Consider the following 22057-nt stretch of genomic DNA (forward strand, 5'->3'; position numbering starts at 1 on the left):
CTCCCTAAATCCATCAAAATTCACTGGCAAATGCGGGTTTGAACCACTCACATTTCATCCCCAGCAGGACTCCTTCCCTCCCCCTCTCCTTACACCAGCATAACTGTAATTATCCCAGCTATAATTAACAGAAAGCACGTTTCCAGTGTCAGCAAGCAGCCTGGGTGTGTGCTGAGCCCACCTGGCAGAGCTCTGATCTCTGCCTCACAGCAGAGGGGCAGCACCGCTGGGGACCTCAGGGCCACCGCCAGCAGGACAGCTCAGGGACAGCCAGCTGGGGAGCTGAGGGTGGCAGCACCCCAAAAGTGGCCAGAAGAAGGGTAGGGCGCTCTGTCCCCAGCGAGGACGTGGTGTGGGAAAGAACTCCTGACCTCTCAGGCTTTGCAGCCCAAATCTTTGCCAGCCAGGAGCCATCGCTGGTGCCTCGTATCAGCCCAGGGTGCCCAGGAGATGGGTGGAAGCAGAGGAGGAGGGTGTGCAGACAGATTGAGCTGGTCCAGTGCCCAGATGACGCAGTTCCACCGTTCACACTTCCACCCCCGTGATAGGCTGGCCTTGCCCACACCTTTGGCATTTTGGGGACACTGCATGGGCCCCCACAGAATGATGGAAATATTTGGGTTGGAAAACACCTCTAAGATCATCCAGTCCAACCATTAACCCAGTACTGCCATGTTCACCACAAACCACATCCTCAAATGCCACATTCACACATTTTTTGAACACTTTCAGGGGTCGTGGCTTCACCACCTGCACCAATGCCCGATATCCAAATTTTTCCTGATATCCAACTCAAACCTCCCTTGGCACAACCTGTGTTCTATTTCCTCTCATGCTGTTCCCTGGGAGCAGAGCGCGACCCCCCGGCTGTCCCCTCCTGTCAGGAGCTGTGCAGAGCCACAAGGTCCCCCTGAGCCTCCTTTTCTCCAGGCTGAGCCCCTTCCCAGCTCCCTCGGCTGCTCCTTACAGGACTCCTCCTCCAGCCCCTTCCCCTCTCCAGGGAATTCAAGACACTGGAGCCACAGGAATGACCCAGAAGAGCTGTGTGTGCTTCTCAGCCACACGCGGGTCCGTGCCCAGTGTCACAGCAGAGCCGAGCCCAGCAGAGCCGAGTTGTTTATCCCAGCAGGGCTTGGCCAGGTCACACAAGCCAGGCTGCTGCTGGCCAAAGCCACCTCTGGGTGTCTGTACAAGGCTCAGCTCCAAACGCACCCTCAGCAGGGAAAACCTTTGCTCGCTGTTTATCTTGACCATCCCCTGTCTCCCGGCTTGGGGCACCCAGCACCAAACCCCTCAAGCCGTGTTTGCCCAGGTTTTTGGGCTCGGGGTGAGGTCCTGCTGCCCCACAAGGGAGTACACGCTGGGAGAGGCGGTGAAGTGTTGGAAACACCCATCAATCACCCCGGCAGCCCATCGAGCAGAAAATGGATGCGAAGCGCGGCTGGATCCAGCTTTGCACGTGTTTTAATGACCGAGAACCCGGGCTTGAAGCGACTTCTTGTACCCTCATAACCCACAAGAGCTGCGGCTGCGGCACCCGCCCGTACCGCGGGCTCGGTGCCCCACGGCCGGCCCGAGCCCTTGGGAACAGCTGCCGGTTCTCTCTCCGTGCAAGTGAGGGCACGTCCCGAGCTCTCCCCAGCGCCGGCACTTCCCTCCCGGCTCCTGCGTGCCCCGCCAAGGCGGAGAGAAAATATTCCACGAGCGCACCGAGCGCTCAGCCTGCCCCGAAGGCGCCGGGAGCGCAGCCCGGCGGGGCAGGAGGGCAGGAGGGGCACAAAGGAGGGGCACAAAGGAGGGGCACAAAGGGGGGGCACAAAGGGGGGGCACAAAGGAGGGGCACAAAGGCGCTGCCCACGGGCTGCCCCTGGAACATGGAGGAGCGGGGCAGAACTACCGCTCCCAGCGTCCAGCGCCGCCCGCCCTGCCCTGCCCGGGCTCCGCGCCCAGCGCCGCACGCCGGGGGCTGTAGTTCCCCCGCAGCCCCGGCTCTGCGGGCAGCGGGAGGCACGGAGGGAGAAGCACCCCAAAATTGTGTGTGGCTGTTGGTGGAGGGTGAGGAGGCGCCGCTGCGCAGCGGCGCTCGGTGCCGTTCTGGGACACGAGGGGGTTCACCGCTGTTGGGGGCTCGGGGGGACCGGGCTGGGGGGACTCGGGGTGTCCCGGTCTGGAGGGGCTCAGTGTGCACACCTGGGAGTGCCGGGGTTGGGGGGACTCGGGGTGTCCCGGTCTGGAGGGGCTCAGTGTGCACACCTGGGAGTGCCGGGGCCGGGGGGACTCCGGCAGCAGGGGCTGGGGGCTGAGGATGCCCAGGCTGGGGGGTTCGGATGGGACCACTCGGGGTGCCCAGGCTTGCGGGGCTCGGGGTGCACGGGCTGGGAGGCTTGGGGTGTGCGGGTTGCCCAGCCTGGGGGGCTCGGGGTGTCCCGGCTTGGAAAGGCTCCGTGTGCACAAGCTGGGAGTGCCGAGGCTGGGGGGACTCGGGGTGCCCAGGCTAGGGGAGCTGGGGCTGGGGGCTGTGGGATGTCCAGGCAGCGGGTGCAGAGTGTCCAGGATGCCTGGACGAGGGGAAAACCCGGGTGCCCAGGCTGGGGGGGCTCAGCCACATCCCCGCCAGCCCGGCGAGCGCTGGCGGCGGTGCCAGCGGCAGCGCGGGGCTGAAGACGGGGCTGTGCCCGCAGCCCCGGCCGGGCCAGGGGCCGCGCTGGGAGGGCGCTGCGGGCTGACCGCAGCCTGGGCGGTGTGGTAGGGTCGGGACACAGCCCGGGCATGTCCCGGTCGGGTCCGGTCCATCGCGGTCCATCCCGGTCCATCCCGTCCCATCCCGGTCCGGTCCGTCCCGGTCCGGTCCGTCCCGGTCCATCCCGTCCCGGTCCATCCCATCCCGTCCCATCCCGGTCCGGTCCGTCCCGGTCCATCCCATCCCGTCCCATCCCGGTCCGGTCCGTCCCGGTCCGGTCCGTCCCGGTCCATCCCGTCCCGTCCCGGTCCGGTTCATCGCGGTCCGGTCCGTCCCGGTCCATCCCATCCCATCCCGTCCCGTCCCGTCCCGTCCCGTCCCGTCCCGTCCCGTCCCGTCCCGTCCCGCTCCCTCCCGCCCCGTCCCGGCGGCGCTGGAGCGGCCTCGCCTTCCCGTGGTGCAGCGCGGCCGCGGCCCCGCCGCGCCGCCATGTTGTCGGAGTGAGCGGCCGGGGAGAGGCAGCGGCGAGCGGCCGGGGGGGGCCCGGCATCCGTCTGCATCCGAGCGCTCCGCCCGTGAGTACCGGCCCGGGGCCGGCCCCGCCGCGCCGCGGACCCCCGCGGACCCGCCCGTGGGCGCATATTGGCGGGGGGCTCGGGAGGAGAGGCCCCAGGCCGCCCCGAAGGCGAGCGGCGGCGGGGGCGCTGCGCCGGCGCTCCCGCCCGGCTCCGTGCCGGGGCCGCGGCCTGGGCCCATTGTTAGCGGGGAGGGGGCGCGGGGGGACCCCCGGGCCCGAGCGCGGCCCCGCGGGCGCTCCGGTAACGGGGACGGTGGTTATTGTTGGGGGGCCGGGCCCGTCGCAGCCCTCGGCCGCCTTCCGCCGGGCCCGGCCCGCCCGGGCTGCCCCTCGGCCTGGGGGCTCCCCCTGCTCCTGGGGAGGGTCTCCCCCTTCTCCTGTTCGGGTTTCGGCCCCGGGGGCTCCGCCGTGGCCCGGGGCTTCACTCCCGGGGGGCTCTGTCGCTCCGGCCGAGGCCCCGCTTTGTTGGCCCCAGGGCTCCGGGGGGAGGTTGGGTTCCTTCCCCCCGGTCCTGGGGGGGTTCGGCGGCTCTGGGGGTCCCTGGAAGCGGAGGGGGTCGGGGCTGGCAGGGGAGGGACGGTGAAAGCAGACAATCCTTTCAGATGTGCTGGCTGACCCTGGGGGTTTTGTGTTTGTGTGGGGTTTTTTTCCCCCCTTGTTTTTATCTCGTGCTCACGTAACGACAGCCTCGGCCCTTGTGAGCTGCAAAGTTGGAATTTTAAGAGCCTCTCGGCCCAGCCTGAGAAATGTTCTGATTTTTTGTTGTTGTTGTTGTTGTTATGGTTGTTGTTGTTTGCTTTGGTCAATGTTTAATAACTTTGTTCGGAGCAGAGATTTTATTAGGCAGATGATGAGTAAGGAATTTCCTTTATTAAGAGGGATGGAGGTGGGGGAAAGGGGGTCCTTTTGTGTTTTAATGCTGGTTTTGGGAATCCGATGGGTCAGGAATTCAGTGCTGCGGCTCCCCAGGTTTTCAGGAAAACACAGGGATAACGTTAAAAGTTCTGCTAGGCCACACAGCTCTCGAACAATGGCTCTGCTTTCATTTCCAGTGGAACTTTCCAAAAAAAAACCACCCAAACCAAACTCCTCTGCTTTGGGGTTGAACTTTTTTGAAACGGGCGTTTTACACCGTGTTAATTTTGTAATAATCTGTGATTTTGAGGGTGATAGGGAACCAGAGCTGGGAGGATCTGGCTGTGCAGCCGGGCTCTGTGTGGTTTCAAGCTCCTTTATTCAGTGTTGTCACCGGTGTACTTCAAACTCGCAGGGAGATTCCTCCGAAGTTTTTTGTTGTTTGTGGAACGTCGGATAATCTGCAGTATTTCTGCCTGCAGTGACGACACGGAGCAGCTCATTTCCACGCCGTGTTTTCATTTCAGCCTTTGTTTGCAAACGCGGCGTTTCACCTGGGAAAAGTTGATCCTCTGTGTTTAGGAAGAGTTTGGGAATGCAAGAGGCTCTGGAGGCCCTGAGCAGCTGCGGCTTTGCAAGTGCCCGTGTAGGTGACTGCCCGTATTCCCGGCGCTCGGGAGCTTTGAATGACAGGATTCAGCTGTCCCGCTGCTGCCTCGATCGCGGCATTCCCGTAAAAACGGCTTGGAACTAAACTTGAACTACCCACAATGCTCCCTTCCCCTTTGCTCCCTTTCAAAATGTCGCCTTTGCCAAGTTTTCCGCTCGTTTTGGAGCAGCCCAAAGAGGAAGCGCCTGGGAGCAGCCTCCCCTTAATCCACTGACTGAGATTTTCTGGACCCTCCTGATTTTTAAGAGAACACCTTTATTAACTCAGAAATTAGTGTCTGCAGCCTTTTGAAGGAGCAAAGACTGTGGCAGTGCGACTTTGTACCTTGTTTCTCACTGGAAGTGGGCTTGTCACAATCTATAGATACTGGACATTTTTTGGTGGGGATTCATAGTATCTTCCTTTATTTTTTTTTTTTTTTTTTACAATCTGCCCTGAGATAACTTGTAACTTCCTTTCAAGGGAATGCTCAGATATCATTGCTGCACACCTCAGTTTGATAATAAATTAATTTCTTACCATTAATTAATTATTTTTTTTTTCTTTTTGCATGAAGGTGCTTGTGTGCTTCATGTGGTATTACTGAAGGATTTTGATATTGTTTGCTAAAGGGAAATTAAGGGGAAAATGCCATTAAACTGAATTGTAGTCTTAAAATCAGTCAAGATTTAGTCATATCGTGTTTTCAGTGTTTTTTCAAGTATGTGGGGAAGGTGGTGATTTCCAGACTCTTTGAAAGCTGGAGGAGTGAGTCCTGTTGGATGTCCCTGGTATTTAAGTTGTGAGTGTATAAAAAGCCCTGCAGAGTGGCCCTAGGGGCTGTGTGTGTGCAGCACCAAATTATGTTGGAGGTGCAATTAAAACAACCTGATCTCTGCAGTTTTCAGAGTCATTTTCATCTCAGCATTAACCCCATGCTCGACTCCTGGGGCAAACCTGACAAAGTTTGATCAAAGATAGCACTCAGATTTTTTGTTTTGGTCTCCCCACCGTTAGGAAATTGTTCTTGGAAGTTGTTTGTAGTAGAGTGTTGTTCAGAGTTACTACGAGGAGCAGGGAGGGAACAGAGGCGCCTTTCAGGCCCTCGGAGGCGCTGGCAGGAGCAGGGCCAAGCTCTGCAGCCACCAAGGTACAGCAGTGAAACATCCTGGGGCTGTCCTGCCAGGAGCTCCCCAGGGCTCCACCACCCCAATTTCATCCTCAGAACTCTCTCTGGGGCTGCATTTAGGTACCTCAAGTCATAAGCTGTTGATCTTTTTAATAAAGATTAATTCAGACTATCCCATGCCTTTAAAAAATGCTTTTGGCTTGTTGTGTGAGTGTTACGTAATGGGGGAAAACAGTTTGCTGTTCACACCTGTAGCATCTTTATTGCTCTGATAGTCCTTCCTTAAAATAACAAACAAACTTTTGTGGTTTTGTGCTGCTGGAATGTCATCAAAATATTTGGGGAATAGGAAGTTAGTGAGTTGCTGTCAGCTTAATGTGCATGTTTTCTTCTTGCTTGCAGATAATTTGGATGCATGCAAAACATATGGAGTATTTCATTTATTGGGGTATTTTCTTGGGGTGGTCAGTGCTCTGCGTACTGAAAATGTGTTGGAGTTGTCCAGATTTCCCCCAGTGCCATTGACAGCGGGACCAGCAGTGCTGGCTGTGCCTGCTCTGGAAAGTTCTGCTGAGATCCCAGCTCCCAGGTTTGCTGTGCTTTCTTCAGGGAATCCATAAAGCATGTCCATGGCTTTTACTGCCTCCTGAGCACAGCTCCCGAGTTAGCAGGGAGGGCACATGCTGTGTTTGGGCTCCATGAACTGTTCGAGCAGAAATCAGGATTTGAAATTTGCACTGAAAGACAAAAACCAAAACAAAACCAGACCAAACTGTTGCTTTGCTACTTTACATGACTGAGGGAATACTTTGGGATACAGGGGACCTTGAGTGTTTGTATGGATGGCAGACCAGGTCTCTTTTGCCTGGTGTAAATGGACACAGCAGGTTCTGGTGTCACTGCCTTCCATGGGTTTTTTGGGGGCTTTTTCCCAGCAGTTTTCCAGTCAGTCTGTTGTCCCTGGCAGGAATTACCATTGTGCTGGTGCTTCATGGGCATCCTGTGCATCCTGCTAAGCCCGTGCAGCACAGAAAGTGGGTTTTCAGTGGGTTTTCAGTGGGATTTCTGTGGGATTTCTGTGCGTTTTCAGTGGGATTTCTGTGCGTTTTCAGTGCTGTTTTAGCTGCTGGGTTCATGGAGTGAGTGAGTGTTGGAGAAGTCACTTTTGCCACAGCGATGTTCCCCTGCCAGTCACAAGATGGGTGTGTTATTTAACGCTCCAAGCTGCAGCTGGGAGGATTTCATGTGTCTTTCCCCTCTCTTTCCCCATGTCCCCCCTGCAGGTGTTGGTGGAATGAGCGTAGCGTGCGTTTTGAAGAGAAAAGCAGTTCTGTGGCAGGACTCGTTCAGCCCCCACCTGAAGCAGCACGCCCAAGACACAGCCAACCCCACCATGCCTGTGGTACTGACATCTGGCACAGGCTCGCAGGCTCAGCCACAGCCAGCTGCAAACCAGGCCCTTGCAGCAGGGACACACTCCAGCCCCGTGCCCGGATCCATAGGAGTGGCGGGGCGCTCCCAGGACGACGCCATGGTGGATTATTTCTTCCAGAGGCAGCACGGGGAGCAGCTCGGGGGAGGAGGCAGCGGCGGCGGTGGCTACAACAACAGCAAACACCGCTGGCCTACTGGGGACAACATCCATGCGGAGCATCAGGTAGAAAGCCACTCCCAGCTTTCCCAACTCGGCCCTGCAGCCTTCTCAGAGATGTTTTCATCGTGCTCTTCTAAAGCTGGAGCTGGTTCTGGTGGAGTGGCAGCAGTGGTGCTGTTTGTTTTCTCTTTTCAGGGTGGCGGTGCCCTAGTAGCTCTGAGCTGAAAGGTTTCTGCTCTTGAGCATATTGAAACCTCAAATCCCAATCTACTCCCTGTGACAGTCAATTGCATGTTTACAAAATTCGTTACTCCCATTATTGATTTTTTTTTTTCTGATGTGTGAACCAGCATAGCCGTGACTGCTGCTGCTGCTTTTCAGATCTGTTGCCGTAGTTAAATAATTCTTATGTAATGGTATTACAAAACTGCCAATGCATGTAGGTTGGGCTTTTACCATTCCCAATATTGGAAAACACAGGAGTGGAAGTTGCTGGTGGTATGTTTGACTGGATTTCTTTGCTTTGGGGTTGTGTTTTTATGGTTATCATGTACTGGGGAAGGTGGTGATGATGTGTGTAACTGAACTGAGAAGAGCAGCCTTAAGAGTGTCACCAACCAGTGTTTTAGGAACTTCTTAAGAGGCACTCAGTCTCTAGAGGGGTGGTGGGCCAGGCTGTGTGCTAGTGGTGTTTACTAGAAGTCTTTTCAGCAGTTGCATTGTCACTCGTGCTGCAGTTAAATGAGTGGCTGACTCACTCCACTCTGTCTGTGACCTGTAGCTCACTCATCAAAGACACACGAGTGCTTCCTCTCCGAGGCAGCAGAACCCAAGTGTAAGCACATTTTAAAGCAGAATGATCCCCACGAATATTGCCAGGGCAGCAGACACAAAGCTTTTGCAACCTTTGTGAACATCTCCTGCCTCCAGTTTCTGGAATCAAAGCGGCCAAGCCCTGGCTCCTCTGCTGTGCCTCCCCAGGGGATGTGTTGCCAACCAGATTTAAAAGCAAACATTGCAGGGAATTTTGCAGCCTCACCGAAGGCAGTGTGTGTATCAATAATGAAATAAACCCAAGTGCCCTGTTAATTTGTTCTGGAAGAAAAATCACATAAAATACTGCAATATGAGCTAAAGAGCTAGAAAAATACTATTGTTATTCCATTATGGAGAAGTGTAGTATTTAGGTATCAATTCAGAAGAAATAACTGCATTAATCAGATGTATTTTTTCTGTTTATTATCCAAGTATTCAGTCACTAACTGTAAAACTTGCTTCAAGAGACATCAGTGACAGAGATCTTAATGTTTTAAGTTCTGAAAGAAACCATAAGCAAGAATTTCTTCCTGCAAACTTATAGGTTTTTCAAATCAATGCAGCCACGGAGTCTTGGGGTGGAGATGCCTGGGCAGGACTTGCTATTGTTTGGGCATTTTGTGGCAAGATGACTTCATGAATTAAAATGATGTCATAAATTCTCAATCCTCTTTTCCTCCAGCTTGCACTTTCATCCTCCTTTTACTGCAAGTCCCTGAAAGACAACAAAACTCACTGGAGATAAGGGGGCTGGGGACAGGGCACTCCAAGCTCACAGTCATTAAAAGCTTTGCTGGTATTTGAACTTTTATTTATTTAATAATGGAAAGACTTAAACTTTCACTCACACAAAAAAATCCTGCCTGTTCCAGAGGCTTGTCCTGTTGTCAGCAGAAGTGTTGCTCAGCTTGATTTTCTTCAGTAACCTCTGGAATTAAATTATCCTAATAAATAAACCAGTTAATGAAAGGAAAGCTCATTAACTTATGCTAGTTTAAATGAACTTTTCAAACCCAGTTCCTGTGTTGTCTGGCAGCAGGACAGTGGTGAGAAGGTTGTGTGGACAGATCACACCTGCAGGACGGAGCTCACAGATGATTCTGTGTGATGCTCTCTCAGTTTCCCCTGTGAGTTCTGTGAGCTGAGGCTCAGGAAATATCCACCAGGCCAGAATTAATGTTGGGGTTTTTAATCTGTTCTGCTTCCTGTTGGCTGTTACACTCTGATAAATGGGTACTGCCATAGTTCCAGTGCTTTTGCATTCAATGCTCATCTCCAAACCAATCTTTGTGTCTTAATTTCTTCCAGGTTGGCTCTGAGGTGGGGCACTCGACCTGTTCTCCTCAGTCTTGTTTGATGCTGGGTGCTCCAGTGATGGATGGGCACTTTTAGCAGAGTTTGGTGCTCCATCCTTCTTTTTCCATGGTTCTCTGCTTGCCTCAGGGTTTTACTCCTGGGAAGCAGAATGCAGGATGTGTGTAATCCTAACACTGCCATTCTTCTTGACTTCTTGGCCACCTCCACATCTGCTGCTTAAATTATAAATTCCTTGGAGCAAGGACTAATCTTAAGCGTACAAAATGATTTAATTCAGTTTGAGTTTAGCTGGGATAGAATTGAATTTGGCCTGCAAGAACAGAAGTGGAAGGAAGTGCTGGGACGTGCAGGGAGGTAGGGAATCATTAGGGATGTCTCCTGACTCTGTTTCTTATGGATGCACTTTTACTACTGTACTTTTCATTTTAGACTTTCAGAGATGGTTCAGTGAGGGCCCAGCCTTGAAGACTGGTTAGGAAACTCAGTAGCTAAATGATAATGGGAAGTCAGAAAAAAAATAATTCTAGGCTAATATAGGTTAATGTCTGCCTAGAGCTTGGGAGGTCGTAATTAAAAGGTAGAAAGATTTTAATTGTTGAATCCCAGATGCTTTTTGTTGCGTGTGTAGACAGACGTGTGTCTGTTGGTGATAACACTGCAGTGGCTTTTACCAAATGATGACATTTCATGGTGGTATTAAACAGCCAGGAGTGCTGTGAGTCACAACTGAGCTCGGTATCCTGATTTTCCATGGGTTTCATTGTGCTATTCCTCCTGGTCACTTTTCCTCCTGGCAGCACTGGGAATTGAGCTGAGAGTGGCTTTAGCAGGGGTGGCTTAAGGGAAAGTTCCTTCCAGGGAAGGGAGGAGAAGCTCCTTCCTGGTGGTGTCCTCTCCTTGTGAGCAGCAGGAAGATGCTATGCCTGTGTTTTGTTTAGAAACTTTCTTCTCCTGTTGCATTTTCCCCTGCTTCTCTGGAAGTTGTGTTTGGGGCCAGGTTTTTATATAAAATGAAGCAATTAAAGATGCCCCTGTCATTTCAGAAATTTAGGTGTCAAAGCTTCGCCATCCGCACAAAAAACTTGTGCTGATTAAAGATCTTCGTTGTCCCTGCAGACATTGAAGTGGTGCTGGAATCAGACTTTTGATTTCCTGACTTGGTCTCTCGGATCTCCTGAGCAAAATCCCAGCTGTTTGCAGCTCCAAATCCTTAATCAACAAACTTCCATGGAAGACGCTAAACTGGAAATTTTTCTCTTTTTATCCACAGGAAGCAGCAGGATGAGGTTGAATGTCAGGGTCCCCAGTAATTTTGATATTCGAGTGAGCAGGTTTAGGCTGTCTGATGCCTGGTTGCTGTTGGGCAGAGCATTACCCTGGCTGCAGGAGGGTGTTTTGTGTGCTGTTTATCCTGCAAAAACCACGGGCAGGCATCAGGACATCACCTAGGGAGGGCACAGGATGGCTCCAGGTGAGGAATGGCCAGGGTTGGGTCTGCCTTGGTTATGAAAGGTTGCACAGACCTCCTCACAAACCCAAACAGCCTCTGCTGCTCCTGGGGGCAGTGAAAAGACACTCGGGATATTCAGCTGGGACAAGTTATCAACACTGAGCAGGTTTTCAGGAAAATTGGCTGGGCTTTCTTGGCTGGGGTCTCCTGTGGCTCATGTGTGTGCTTGAACTGGAGTGAAGGCAGAGTTCTGTGGTGGTGCCCCTCTGGAATTGCAGTCATTGGATATACTTAGACTGTCGGAATTGCACTCGGGTAGTGTGGGAGTTGCTTGGTAGAAGCAAATGATTTTAGGCATTTGCTTTCTCTCAGAGCATGTTTAATTAATAATTGGAGACAATAGAACTCTGCAGGGATGGTCTTGTTGAATGTGGGGAATTTTTCACTTGGAGTTGGTGAAGAATAGTCAGTACAACAGGGCTGGGACTGGGGTTTCTGCTCAGTTATGCCTTTTGGCAGTGTGACCATGTGAGCTCTTCACAGGGAGCTGGATTCAGCAGAGGCAGGAAGTAATTCTGGCAGCTGCCCTCGTGGGGCACAGCTCCTCCAGCCAGGCTGCTTCCTGCCCTGGGAGCAGCTGGATCTGAGCACGTTTGACAATGCTGGGTGCTGCTGACAGGCACTGTGGCCAGAGCTTGCCTGAAAGTTAGGGCAAGAGCCTCTGAAAAGGTCCTGGAAGCAAAGGCAGCCCTGGTGTTTGTTCTTCCAGAGGGAAATCCTGTCTAAGTAGTGCTTAACTCCTTAGGACAGACATTTTGCCCCATCCCTGGAAATGTCCAAGGCCAGGGTGGAGCAACCTGGGACAGTGGAAGGTGTCCCTGCCCATGGCAGGGCTGGGATGAGCTGGGATTTGGGGTCTCTTCCAACCCACACCATTCCATGATTTTTGATGTGCCTGTGGATGGATATGTGCTCCAGATAATTGGATGTGTTGTCTGAGCTGGGGTTGAAGGCATGGTGTGAGTCCCTTGTCACACAAACTACGTGACAGCACCTGTGGCTCAGCTCTTGAAGGTGGTTTCTGACCTCTGTTTCATTAAACCTGTTGAGTTTTCATGGGAACTTCCTTGTGTCCCAGTGAACTGCTCAGGGCTTTTCCTTTCCCTGACACTGAAAGGGCTGTGCTAATTTGATACCCAGGCAATTTGAAACATAATTCCTTGCTGAAACGAAATGTCTGGTTTGGCTGATCTGTTGCACAGATTTCTCCATAGTGGAGGGGTAGCTTGGGAGTAGAACTGGGACATTTGGTTTTCTCCTTTGTGTGGCTCCCTAAAAATTTCTCCTGAGGCAGAAGGAGCATGAGTAGATTGGCTTAGTTGGATATTTCAGGTTGGAAAACTCTTGTGATATACAGGGGAGAAAAAACACTCTGAAACATTCAGAAAGATACTCTGAACTCTGTTTCCTCTGAATCCATGGATTTTACTGTTCCTGATGGGCAGCTGCAGATAAGATTGTCCAGTTGGGATTGCCCAAGTGACCTGGTGTTGAGATTTCTCCGTGGTTGTTGCTGTTCTGCTCTGCTTCCTTGTCACAGTGCTCATTTAGGAGGAGCTGAAACATTCACATTACTGAATTTACAAATTTCAGTGCTTCCAGAAGACTTCAGGTATTTCAGTGGCTGTCTTGTACAAGTGTGCTTTGAAAATAAGTTTATTGCAGAACTTGTCCTGCTTGTTTTCTCCTCCCCTCTCCCCAACTTTGCTCTCCCCTTAGCAGCTCATTTGTGGTTTGCTGAGTTGCCATGACCTCCTTGTGCTTCTGCAGAGCAGGTTGTGATCCTGGGAACATTTTTGTAAATGGGTGAAGCTTTACAGTGGATCTGAGCCCCACAGTCCCTCCCCAGCCACCCAATCCATCCCCAGTCGCCTGTTCCTGATGAACTGCCACAAATTCCAGCTGCTGAGCAGCAGTCTCCTCGATGAAGAGCTGTTGCAGAGCATTGTCTCTGGCTTGCCTGGCTCAGAGAACTCTCTCTTAGGTGTATCAGGGACGGTTTCCAGGCTGTTTTCCCCGAGTGCTGATGTCAGGCTGAACAAACGCTCCTTTGTGCTGCTGCCATGTGATGCTGCTCCCTCCCAGCAAGGAGCTGCTCTCGGCTCTCCTGTTACTCCTGCCTTTGTTAGGGATAACTTCTGTTCCAGGGCAGTTGTTTTTATTGGGAACATCTGGTTTTGGTTGTTGCCCTGTTCAGACGTTCATTCTGAGGTGAGACTCGACTGTTGCTAAACCCTCAGTGAGTCCCTGTCAGGGTGGCATGAAGGCACTCTCGTCTGTTCTGACAGAGGTGCCTTGGCACTGCAGTTAAACACTGCTGCATCCCTTCTCCACATCTTTTTCCCTCTGATTTTAATCCTGGGAAGGGTCAGAATAAGGCTGGGAGTAAAAGGAAGAGCATCCCAAAGGTCAGATCTTGGCATGGCCCCAAGCTCTTGTGCAAACCCACGGATCCAGGCACACACCTGGGGTGCAGAAGATGGTTTTCCCAAGGTATTGCCAGCTCCAGCAGGACAAAACCAAGGTTGTTTCTTCCCTAATCCAGTAATTTTGAATCCTGCACCCCAGTATGTGCCTGAGACATGGCAGGGTAACCTAAATTCCACATTAATGAAGCGCTTCCCTGGGTGGATAAAATGGGAGGAAAAACATAATTAACTGAGGAAGGAGAGCCCCTCTGCAAGGCTGCCTTTGCTGCAGTTATTTCTGTCCCCTGAATCATTAATCAGCCTGGCCCCATGCCAGGGAAGGCATTAGCCAATCTGCAATTTCAATGGCTTTTTGCTTCCAGTGCTAATGGTAGTAGCAATTCTAACCATGAATCCTTTACTACAAAAATAGTAGTTAAACCACCTAATCCTGTCTAATACTTGTGACTTCACATTCTTTCTTTACCCACTATTGTTACAGGAGAAGGCTAAAAATAGGGCAGTAATCAGTTGATGTATTTTAACCTGGCTCTGGTTGTGGAGTGTGTGATGCTTTCCTTGCTGTCAGCTGGGGGATGCATTTCCCCTCTCCTGGCTGCTGTACATAGGTTGAATGCACTCAGATCTGGGATTTTTTGAAATAACCTCCTGTATGAGCTGTTCAAACTCAAGTAGCCTCCCCCAGCTGAAGGAGGATTTGTTTCCATCTGAAATTTGTAAGCTTTAAGTTCATGTAAAGAGTTTTAGCGATTGTGAGTATATAAATCAAAGTATTCAGCTGTAGTTTTTTGATTTTCTCCTTTCCATTCTAAGGATGTTTCTTGGTTTTAATGATTTTTGTTCTTCCTGTCTCAGTTCTGGTGTTCCTGTAGTAATGTTGACTCTTTTGAGAGATGTTTTATTGAAGAAGTGTTTGGTTGGAGGTTTTTGTTAGGTTTTTTAATTGCAAATTGAGGTAGTCTTAAAATACAGAGGCCAAATGGATGGAATTATTACATTCCCACTTGCAGAGTGCACAGGAGTTAAAATTAAATACCCAAGGAATAATCACACTTTAGAGGTGCTCTAGGTAAGCACCTGGCACGTACAAATAGGGGGAACTTGGAATCTCCTGTTGTTTTCTCACAAAGAAAACAAATGCTGTTGGATCTTGCAGGCCAGGGTGGAAGGAGACTGGAGCAGCCTGGGACAGTGGAAGGGTCCCCGCCCGTGGCAGGAGCTGCAACGAGATGAGCTTTAAGGTCCTTTCCACCCCAAACCAGTCTGGAATTCTGGGATCTTGGAGCTGAGCAATCAGGACATTTGTCTCTCCAGAGAAGTACAATAATGATACCATTTCCCACGTTTCTCTGGAGCAGTGGAGGATCCCCCAGCAGGGTGGGAGCTCCAGGCCTGTGCAGGGCTGAAATCCTGGGAAGCTCCTGCAGGCCCTCCAAGAGCTCAGCCAGCAGCAGGAGAGCCCTTCCCAGGATTTGTGGTCCCAGCACCCTTCCCTTCCCATGCCTTTGTTTGCCAGGATGGCAGAGAGGAGCTGAGGCCAGAATTCCTTGTGGAAGTTTCTGTGGGCTTCCCTGCGGTTGCTGTGCAGGGCTGAGGGCAGCACTGGGCCCTGTAATTTACTGCAGATCAAAGGGATGCTGAACGGAGCCATTTGCATGTCCCAGCTTCAGGAGCTGCTGGCTGTGCGGGGCCCATCCTGCCTCGCTGGGAGCAGCTCCCTCCTGGCCAGGGGGGGAATTGGGGAGAGGAGATGCTCCAATGTGAGGGAGGGAAGATGGATCCTGAGCTGAGGAAGGGCTGGGAAAAGGGAATGGGGCCAGGTGAGGAGCAGGGAGCGGGAGTGGGAACCTGGAGAGCTGGGGCTGCTGGCAGAGGTTTGCTTTGGTTCCCCTCTAAGAGAATTGGCTAAGTAGAAACAGATAATTTAAACCCTCTTCAGTCACTGCTACCTCCAATAAATACAGGTATTTGATCAATTTAATGTTCAACATAAAAAAAAAAAATCATAAATCGGGCTTTATAGTGCACTTTTAGAGGCAGTTTAGATCATCACTAGAATATTTCTTAGCTCAAATATTTCTTAGGAAATATTTTTTAGATTCTTTTTGTCCAAAGGAATTTGTAGTTAGTTTTCAATTTTTTTCCCTTCTGTATGCCAGATTGTTTTATTTCTTTGTTTAATTCCACTTGCCTTTTGCTTCCTGTGAAACATCTCTTGGATAAGCAGAAAGAAAAAGAATCCTTTGGGGTTGAGAGTGAAATTTAGCCTTGGATAGTTTGGCTGCCTGTCTGCCCAGGTGAATGTAAATTCTACATAAATGAGGATTCCTTAATATATAAAAAACTGCTGTACAATCCCCTAGGATACCTGAAATGTGATACAGCCCTGCACTTGGAATTTATATGTAAAGGTCATTTTAGCAACCATATTTGCTTAATATAAGGTGCAGTATTAACACAGATTGTTGACATTAATATTTACCTAAAATTACAATTCACATGCTTAGCTGGTCGCTCTCAGGGTGTGAAAAACCCCTTTGGATTATTCTAGAATAAAAAATACAGTCCTGGAAATCTGCAAGGTAAATTCCCTGTTGTTTCCATGCTAATTTGTTGGGGCTTCAGCTCCGTGTTTAGTAATCAAAAGGACAGTTTGGGGCCCTGGCTGCTGTTAATGACCTGCGTGCAGAATCCCTTCTGACAAGTGCCATTCCCCGGGGCCTGGCTTTGCTGGGATCCAATGAGCTGCAGTTTGCAGCACCAGCAGTGCCCTGGCTCCTGGCAGCAGCTGGGCTGTGGGGCTGCTGCAGGTTTGGGGAATCCTGGGGTTCTGTGCTTTCATGGAATCTCAGGTGGGTTGGTTCAGAAGGGACCTTGAAGCTCATCCCATCCCACCCCTGCCATGGCAGGGACACCTCCCACTGCCCCAGGAGCTCCCAGCCCCAATGTCCAGCCTGGCCTTGGGCACTGCCAGGGATCCAGGGGCAGCCACAGCTGCTCTGGGAATTCCAGCCCAGCCCCTGCCCACCCTGCCAGGGAACAATTCCCAATTCCCAATCTCCCACCCAGCCCTGCCCTCTGGCAGTGGGAGCCATTCCCTGTGTCCTGTCCCTCCATCCTTGTCCCCAGTCCCTCTCCAGCTCTCCCGGAGCCCCTCCAGGCCCTGCAGGGGCTCTGAGCTCTCCCTGGAGCTTCTCCTCTCCAGGGAGCACCCCCAGCTCTCCAGCCTGGCTCCAGTGGGGCTCCAGCCCTGGGAGCATCTTTATGACCCTTTTGCTGTGTTGCAGTTTTTCCCCAGGGGACACCAGGGCCTGGTTTGGGTTGCAGTGTCAGAGCTGGAGCAGGAGGGGCTCAGTCCCAGTCCCTGTCTGTGGGTCGTTCCCCCACTCTCACTCTCCAGGGTGATCCAGACCTGTGCATCTTTGGTGATGTCTGTGATGAGCATCTGAGCCTTTGCTCTTCTGCACGAGATAACTTGGAAAACTGAAATCCGTGACAGGGTGTGTTTAAGGAACTTGGAGACAGGGAAAAGTGTTTGCCAGGTTTTGTGGAGTGGTGGGTGAGCAGCAGGTCCCAGCACACAGAACATCCTCAGCTGCTGGCATTGTGCTGTGTGCCTGTCTGGTACGGCTCCATCCAGTCAGAAGTGTTCCAGACATGGACAAGGGCTGGTGTCTGGGCAGCTTCGGCACAAGGAAGACGTTTGATTCTGAGTTGTTGTCACTGAGTTTTGTGGTGCTGAGGCTGTCTCATCTTATTAAAAGCAAAGAAAGTGCAGTTGTCCTGTGCGAGGTGGCTGCCTGACATGAACGAGGTGCTCCAGGGGCTGGAAAATCTCCGTGAATGTGTTTGGTTCAGAGCTGCTGAAAGGCTCCTCTGCAGTGTGTGAGGTGGGAAGTGGCCATTGACCACAGGAGAAATCGGTTTGTGTTGTTGCAGTCTGCAGTAGAGGAGAGCTGAAAGCATTCCAGGCTTTTTGTCCTTCTGGAATAGGATTGGGTGTCTGCTGTTGGAACTGTGAAAAGCCCCTGGAGCACTGATGGGAGGCCAAGGGGGTTGGGAGGATCAATAGGGTGAAATACAGAATCCTGCCTGTGGGTCACCACATCCGCCAGCAGCTCCAGGCTGGGGCAGAGCCTGGAAAACTGGGAAAGGCCCTGGGGATGCTGGTGACAGTCTGAACATGGACCCAGGTGTGCCAGAGGCCACTGCCACCTGGGCTGTGTCAGCAACAGTGTAATCAGCAGGAGCAGGGCAGTGACTGTCCCTGTGCTGCCACTGCTGGGGCACCTTGTGACAGGAGAGACACTGAGGGGCTGGAGAGTGTCCAGGGAAGGGGCTGGAGCCCCAGGAGAGGCTGAGGGAGCTGGGAAGGGGCTGGAGAATCCCTGAGGGAGCTGTGAAGGGGCTCAGCCTGGAGAAAAGGAGGCTCAGGGGGACCTTGTGGCTCTGCACAGCTCCTGCCAGGAGGGGACAGCCGGGGGGTCGGGCTCTGCTCCAGGAACAGGGACAGGAGGAGAGGGAACGGCCTCGGGCTGGGCCAGGGCAGGCTCAGGGTGGGCAGCAGCAGGAATTTCCCCATGGAAAGGGGGCTCAGGCCTTGGAACTGCCCAGGGAGGGTTGGAGTGCCCATCCCTGGAGGTGTCCAAGGAAGGGCTCAGGGCATGGAGTGCTCTGGGCTGGGTTAAAGGTGGGGATCAGGCACAACTTGGACTCGATGGTCTCAGAGATCTTTTCCACCCTCAGTGATCTGGGAGAATGAATGAGGTTTGGAGGTCTGACAGAGGGGAATTTGCAGTGAGGAATCCAGCTGTGCCTCAGGGATGTGAATGAGGAGGCCAGCTGTGTCTGGGTGTGCAGTGAGGAATCCAGCTGTGTCTGTTTGGGGTGCAATGGCAATCCAGCTGTGTCTGGTGGGTGTGCAGTGGGGATCCAGCTGTGTCTGGGTGTGCAGTGGGGATCGAGCTGTGTCTGGGTGTGCAGTGGGGATCGAGCTGTGTCTGGGGTGCAATGGCAATCCAGCTGTGTCTGGTGGGAGTGCAGTGAGGAATCCAGCTGTGTCTGGTGGGTGTGCAGTGGGGATCCAGCTGTGTCTGGCTTTGCCCCGTGTTTTTCAGCAGAGAGGTGAGAAGTGGTGCAGAGCAGGGGCTGAATTCCCCCAGCCTCGGGGAGTGCAGTGATGCCGTGGTTTTGCTCCAAGGCATGGCTGGTGGTGAATCTCACTTTGGGATGTGTGCTCCCACCGGGCAGGCAGGGAATGATTTCTGAGTCAGTGGCGTGGCTGGAGCTGGAGTGTGTTACAGTGACACACATTCCTGTATTAGAGTGTGGAAATCGTTCTTCTTGGATGAGATTTACATCACTCCTGAGTGCATCCACATGTTCCATGGTGAGGGGGGGATGTTCTTGTGCAATAGACCTGCTTTGGAACTCGTTCCAGAACGTGGTGCTCGTGTCTAGAGCCTTCATTTTGTGGAGTGGGGTTCCGAGTGTGTGTGAGCAGAAGGGAGGAGCTGTCTCATCCTGGGAAGGGCAGCAGCTGGCTCCTGTGAGGATGTGCACTCTGCATCCTTTCAGAGGCACGCCTGCCTGGAGCAGGGGGCAGCCTTGGGTGCTGCTGGCTGAGAACAGCAGGAGTCAGGTTTGCTTGGATCACTTCCCAAGGGATTGAGACTCCAGCTGCCCTCTCCTTGTGTGATTCCTGATTGGTGAAGTTTGTGGAGCTCACCTCTCCCTCCCAGGATGTCACATCAGATCCAGATGTCAGGGCATCGCTCCCTCGTGCAGCTGATTGATCCTGGCGTTGTCTTCTGGATTTCTTTCAAATCTCTGCTTCGGTGGTGAGCCACGTTTTCTGGTCATCAAATCTCATTGGCACCAGTGCTCATCTGGGGAGAAGTTCTGTCTCTGCGGATCTCCTTGTTTCTTGTGTTTACACGATCCTGGCTCTGCTCTGTGCTCCTCAGAGCTCAGGGATCAGTGACAGGAACAGATCCTGATGAGGCGGAGGAACAGCTCTATTGTTTAATGGCCATTCCAGAGGAATCCCTGACTTCTGGAATGCAGAGGTTTGGAAGTCGTGGCCTCGGCTTTGTGTTCTGCTGTTCCAGACACTTTGTTCTTCGGGGAAGGAAAAATGAAGGAGCCCTGGGATATTTGTGTGCAATGAGGTGAAAATGTGTTGCTGTTTAACATTAAAGGCGCTGAGAAATGGGAAAAGATCCTTTGGGCACAGTCTTTGAAAATCAAATTAATAGATCCAGTGATCAATGAAGGTAAAGAAACTGTGTGAGGGAGAGAAAGAGCTGGAGAATTTATGGACACTTTGAGCTCAGAGTGGCCAAAATCAGGCACAAAGACCTGATTTAGAAAATGCATTTATCCATATTTGTTAGGATTCTTGAAAGAGAGATGATAAGGGATGTGAAATATCTGTGAATGAATAATTTCTTCATTTCCTAACATCTTAACAGCTGATAGAGAAGGCAAATTTTATTTTCTGCTTTTTGTCGTGGCTGGAGTAAGGGATCGTGGGGAGAGGGATGGAGGCAGCCTGTTTCTCCTCTGGCATTGTCCTGCTGGAGCGTGTCCAGGAGACACCAAGTCATCTGCAGGGCTGGAGCACCTCTGCTGAGAGATTTGGATTGTTCAGCATGGAAAGGAGAAGGCTTTGGGGTGATCTCATTGTGGCCTTCCAGTGCCTGCAGGGAAGGATGGAGAGGGGACTATTGGCGAGAGCCTGGGGTGACAGGAGGAGATGCCTTCAAACTGCCAGAGAATAGGTTTAAATTGGATATGTGGGAGAAATTATTCCCTGGCAGCGTGGGGAGGAACTGGGATAGAATTCCCAGAGCAGCTGTGGCTGTCCCTGGGAGTGTCCAGGGCCAGGTTGGATGGGGCTTGGAGCAGCCTGGGGCAGTGGAGGGTGTCCCTGCCATGGCAGGGGTGGCACTGGAGGAGCTTGAATGTCCCTTCCTACCCAACCCATTCCATGATTGCATGTTGACCAAATCAAATAAAAATATCACTTTACATCCTTTTGGATTTTCTGGGTATGTAGTGATTGGATCTTTGTAGCAGCTTTGTTTTGAGGTTCCCACAGCCCTGGGAGTTGATTTCTTTTGGGGAAGCTGCTGGACACACTCGGAGCAGCCTTTTAGTGGCCTCTGTGGTTTGCTGGGACATCAGCAGCTGTGAGTTCACATCACCTTCTGAATCTCTCTGTGCAACTTCTCTCAGATGCCTGATGGAAATAATAATTTGCTCTCTGCCAGCTTTTGTGGTTTGGCACATCTGGAGGTTGCAGCACCTTCCATGAGTTCAGCTTGAAGTACTCCACGGAAGAATTTGGTCCCAGTGATGTTTGTGTGGCACCAGGCAGCTGAGCTGTGTCAGCTGCAGAGCAGGGATGGAGCTGGCAGGGGAGGAGAGTCCTTGGGGCTGCAGTTTTGGGAAGAGTTTCACTCGGTGTTGGTGGCCCATGTGACAAATGTCACTGCAAAAGGTGGCAAGGCTGAGGCAGAACTGAAAATAACTGAGCTGAGATACAGTAACAAGAGATAACTGATTTTTAAACTGGGATTCTGAGTGAGTGACCCCTGGGGATTTGCAAATTATGTAAATATCTATTAAATAATTCAATAATATACCACTAATCTTTTGCAAAGTATGCTGGCAATAGAATAGAAGAATTTAGACTGGAGGAGATTTCTGGAGGTTAATGTGGTCCTTTCTTCCATCTGATTCTTAGATGAAGTGTATAGAATATTGTCTTAGATGAGATCTATAGAATATTGTCTTAGATGAGATCTACAGAATATTGTCATATAATAGAAATAAAACATAACCCAAGGTCTTGGTCCTGCTGGAAGTGGCACTGCAGTATCAGAAGTCGTAGTTAAGGTCGCTGATGATGGTGTAATGTTACAGTGCTGGTCACTGGTGGGCCATGAACATCTAAACAATTCTGGGGATTTTTTTGTCCTGTAACTCACCCACCAGATATTGCTGAGCTCCCTCCTCGGCCTGGGAGGGCTCTGTGCAGAGGCAGGACTAAACCCTGTGTGTAAAGCTGCAGCAAGCTGCGAGGAGCCTGGATCAGTGTGGGCATTACTCATTTGGGAGTGCTTTATAAACTCCTCCCTGCTGAGCAGAGCAGTGCCTCGGCCCTGCTGGGTGCAGGGAGTGTGTAAACACTGAGTAGGAGGGGAGTGTGTGCTGCTTGTGCGGGGTGTTTGGGGCTGCTGGGACCCTGGAGGGGGCAGGGGAGGGCAGTCACCTGCTCCCAGTCCCAGCACGTGGCTCAGCTGCTGGGTTTGGCCTCGAGTCCACAGTTGGGGTTTCTTCTTGAATTTGCTTCCTCGTGTGTGCTCAGCAGCTGAGATTTGGGAATGAGAAGCAGCAGAAGGGTTTTCCTGCATTTTTAACAAACCCAGTCCATGTCAGGTACTGATGCCTGCCCTGGGCCAGGGACAGCACCAGGGCACGGCTGGAGCTGGGCC

The 22057-nt window shown here is 52.0% G+C and overlaps 1 protein-coding gene across 6 annotated transcripts in view; it reads left to right on the plus strand.

Moving 5' to 3' along the window:
* Window positions 1–3157: 3157 nt before the first annotated feature.
* PUM1 (pumilio RNA binding family member 1) overlaps window positions 3158–22057 on the plus strand; it is an 86375-nt gene continuing 67475 nt past the window's right edge. For all 6 annotated transcript variants that reach the window (XM_077788484.1, XM_077788487.1, XM_077788485.1 and 3 more), the window contains exons 1-2: window positions 3158–3255; window positions 7174–7547. In XM_077788484.1, the coding sequence (XP_077644610.1) occupies window positions 7185–7547 (363 nt within the window). In that variant the 5' untranslated portion in view covers window positions 3158–3255; window positions 7174–7184. The remainder of the gene's footprint in view (window positions 3256–7173; window positions 7548–22057) is intronic.

Source organism: Lonchura striata, chromosome 26, assembly GCF_046129695.1.
Source record: "Lonchura striata isolate bLonStr1 chromosome 26, bLonStr1.mat, whole genome shotgun sequence".
Taxonomy (NCBI): domain Eukaryota; kingdom Metazoa; phylum Chordata; class Aves; order Passeriformes; family Estrildidae; genus Lonchura; species Lonchura striata.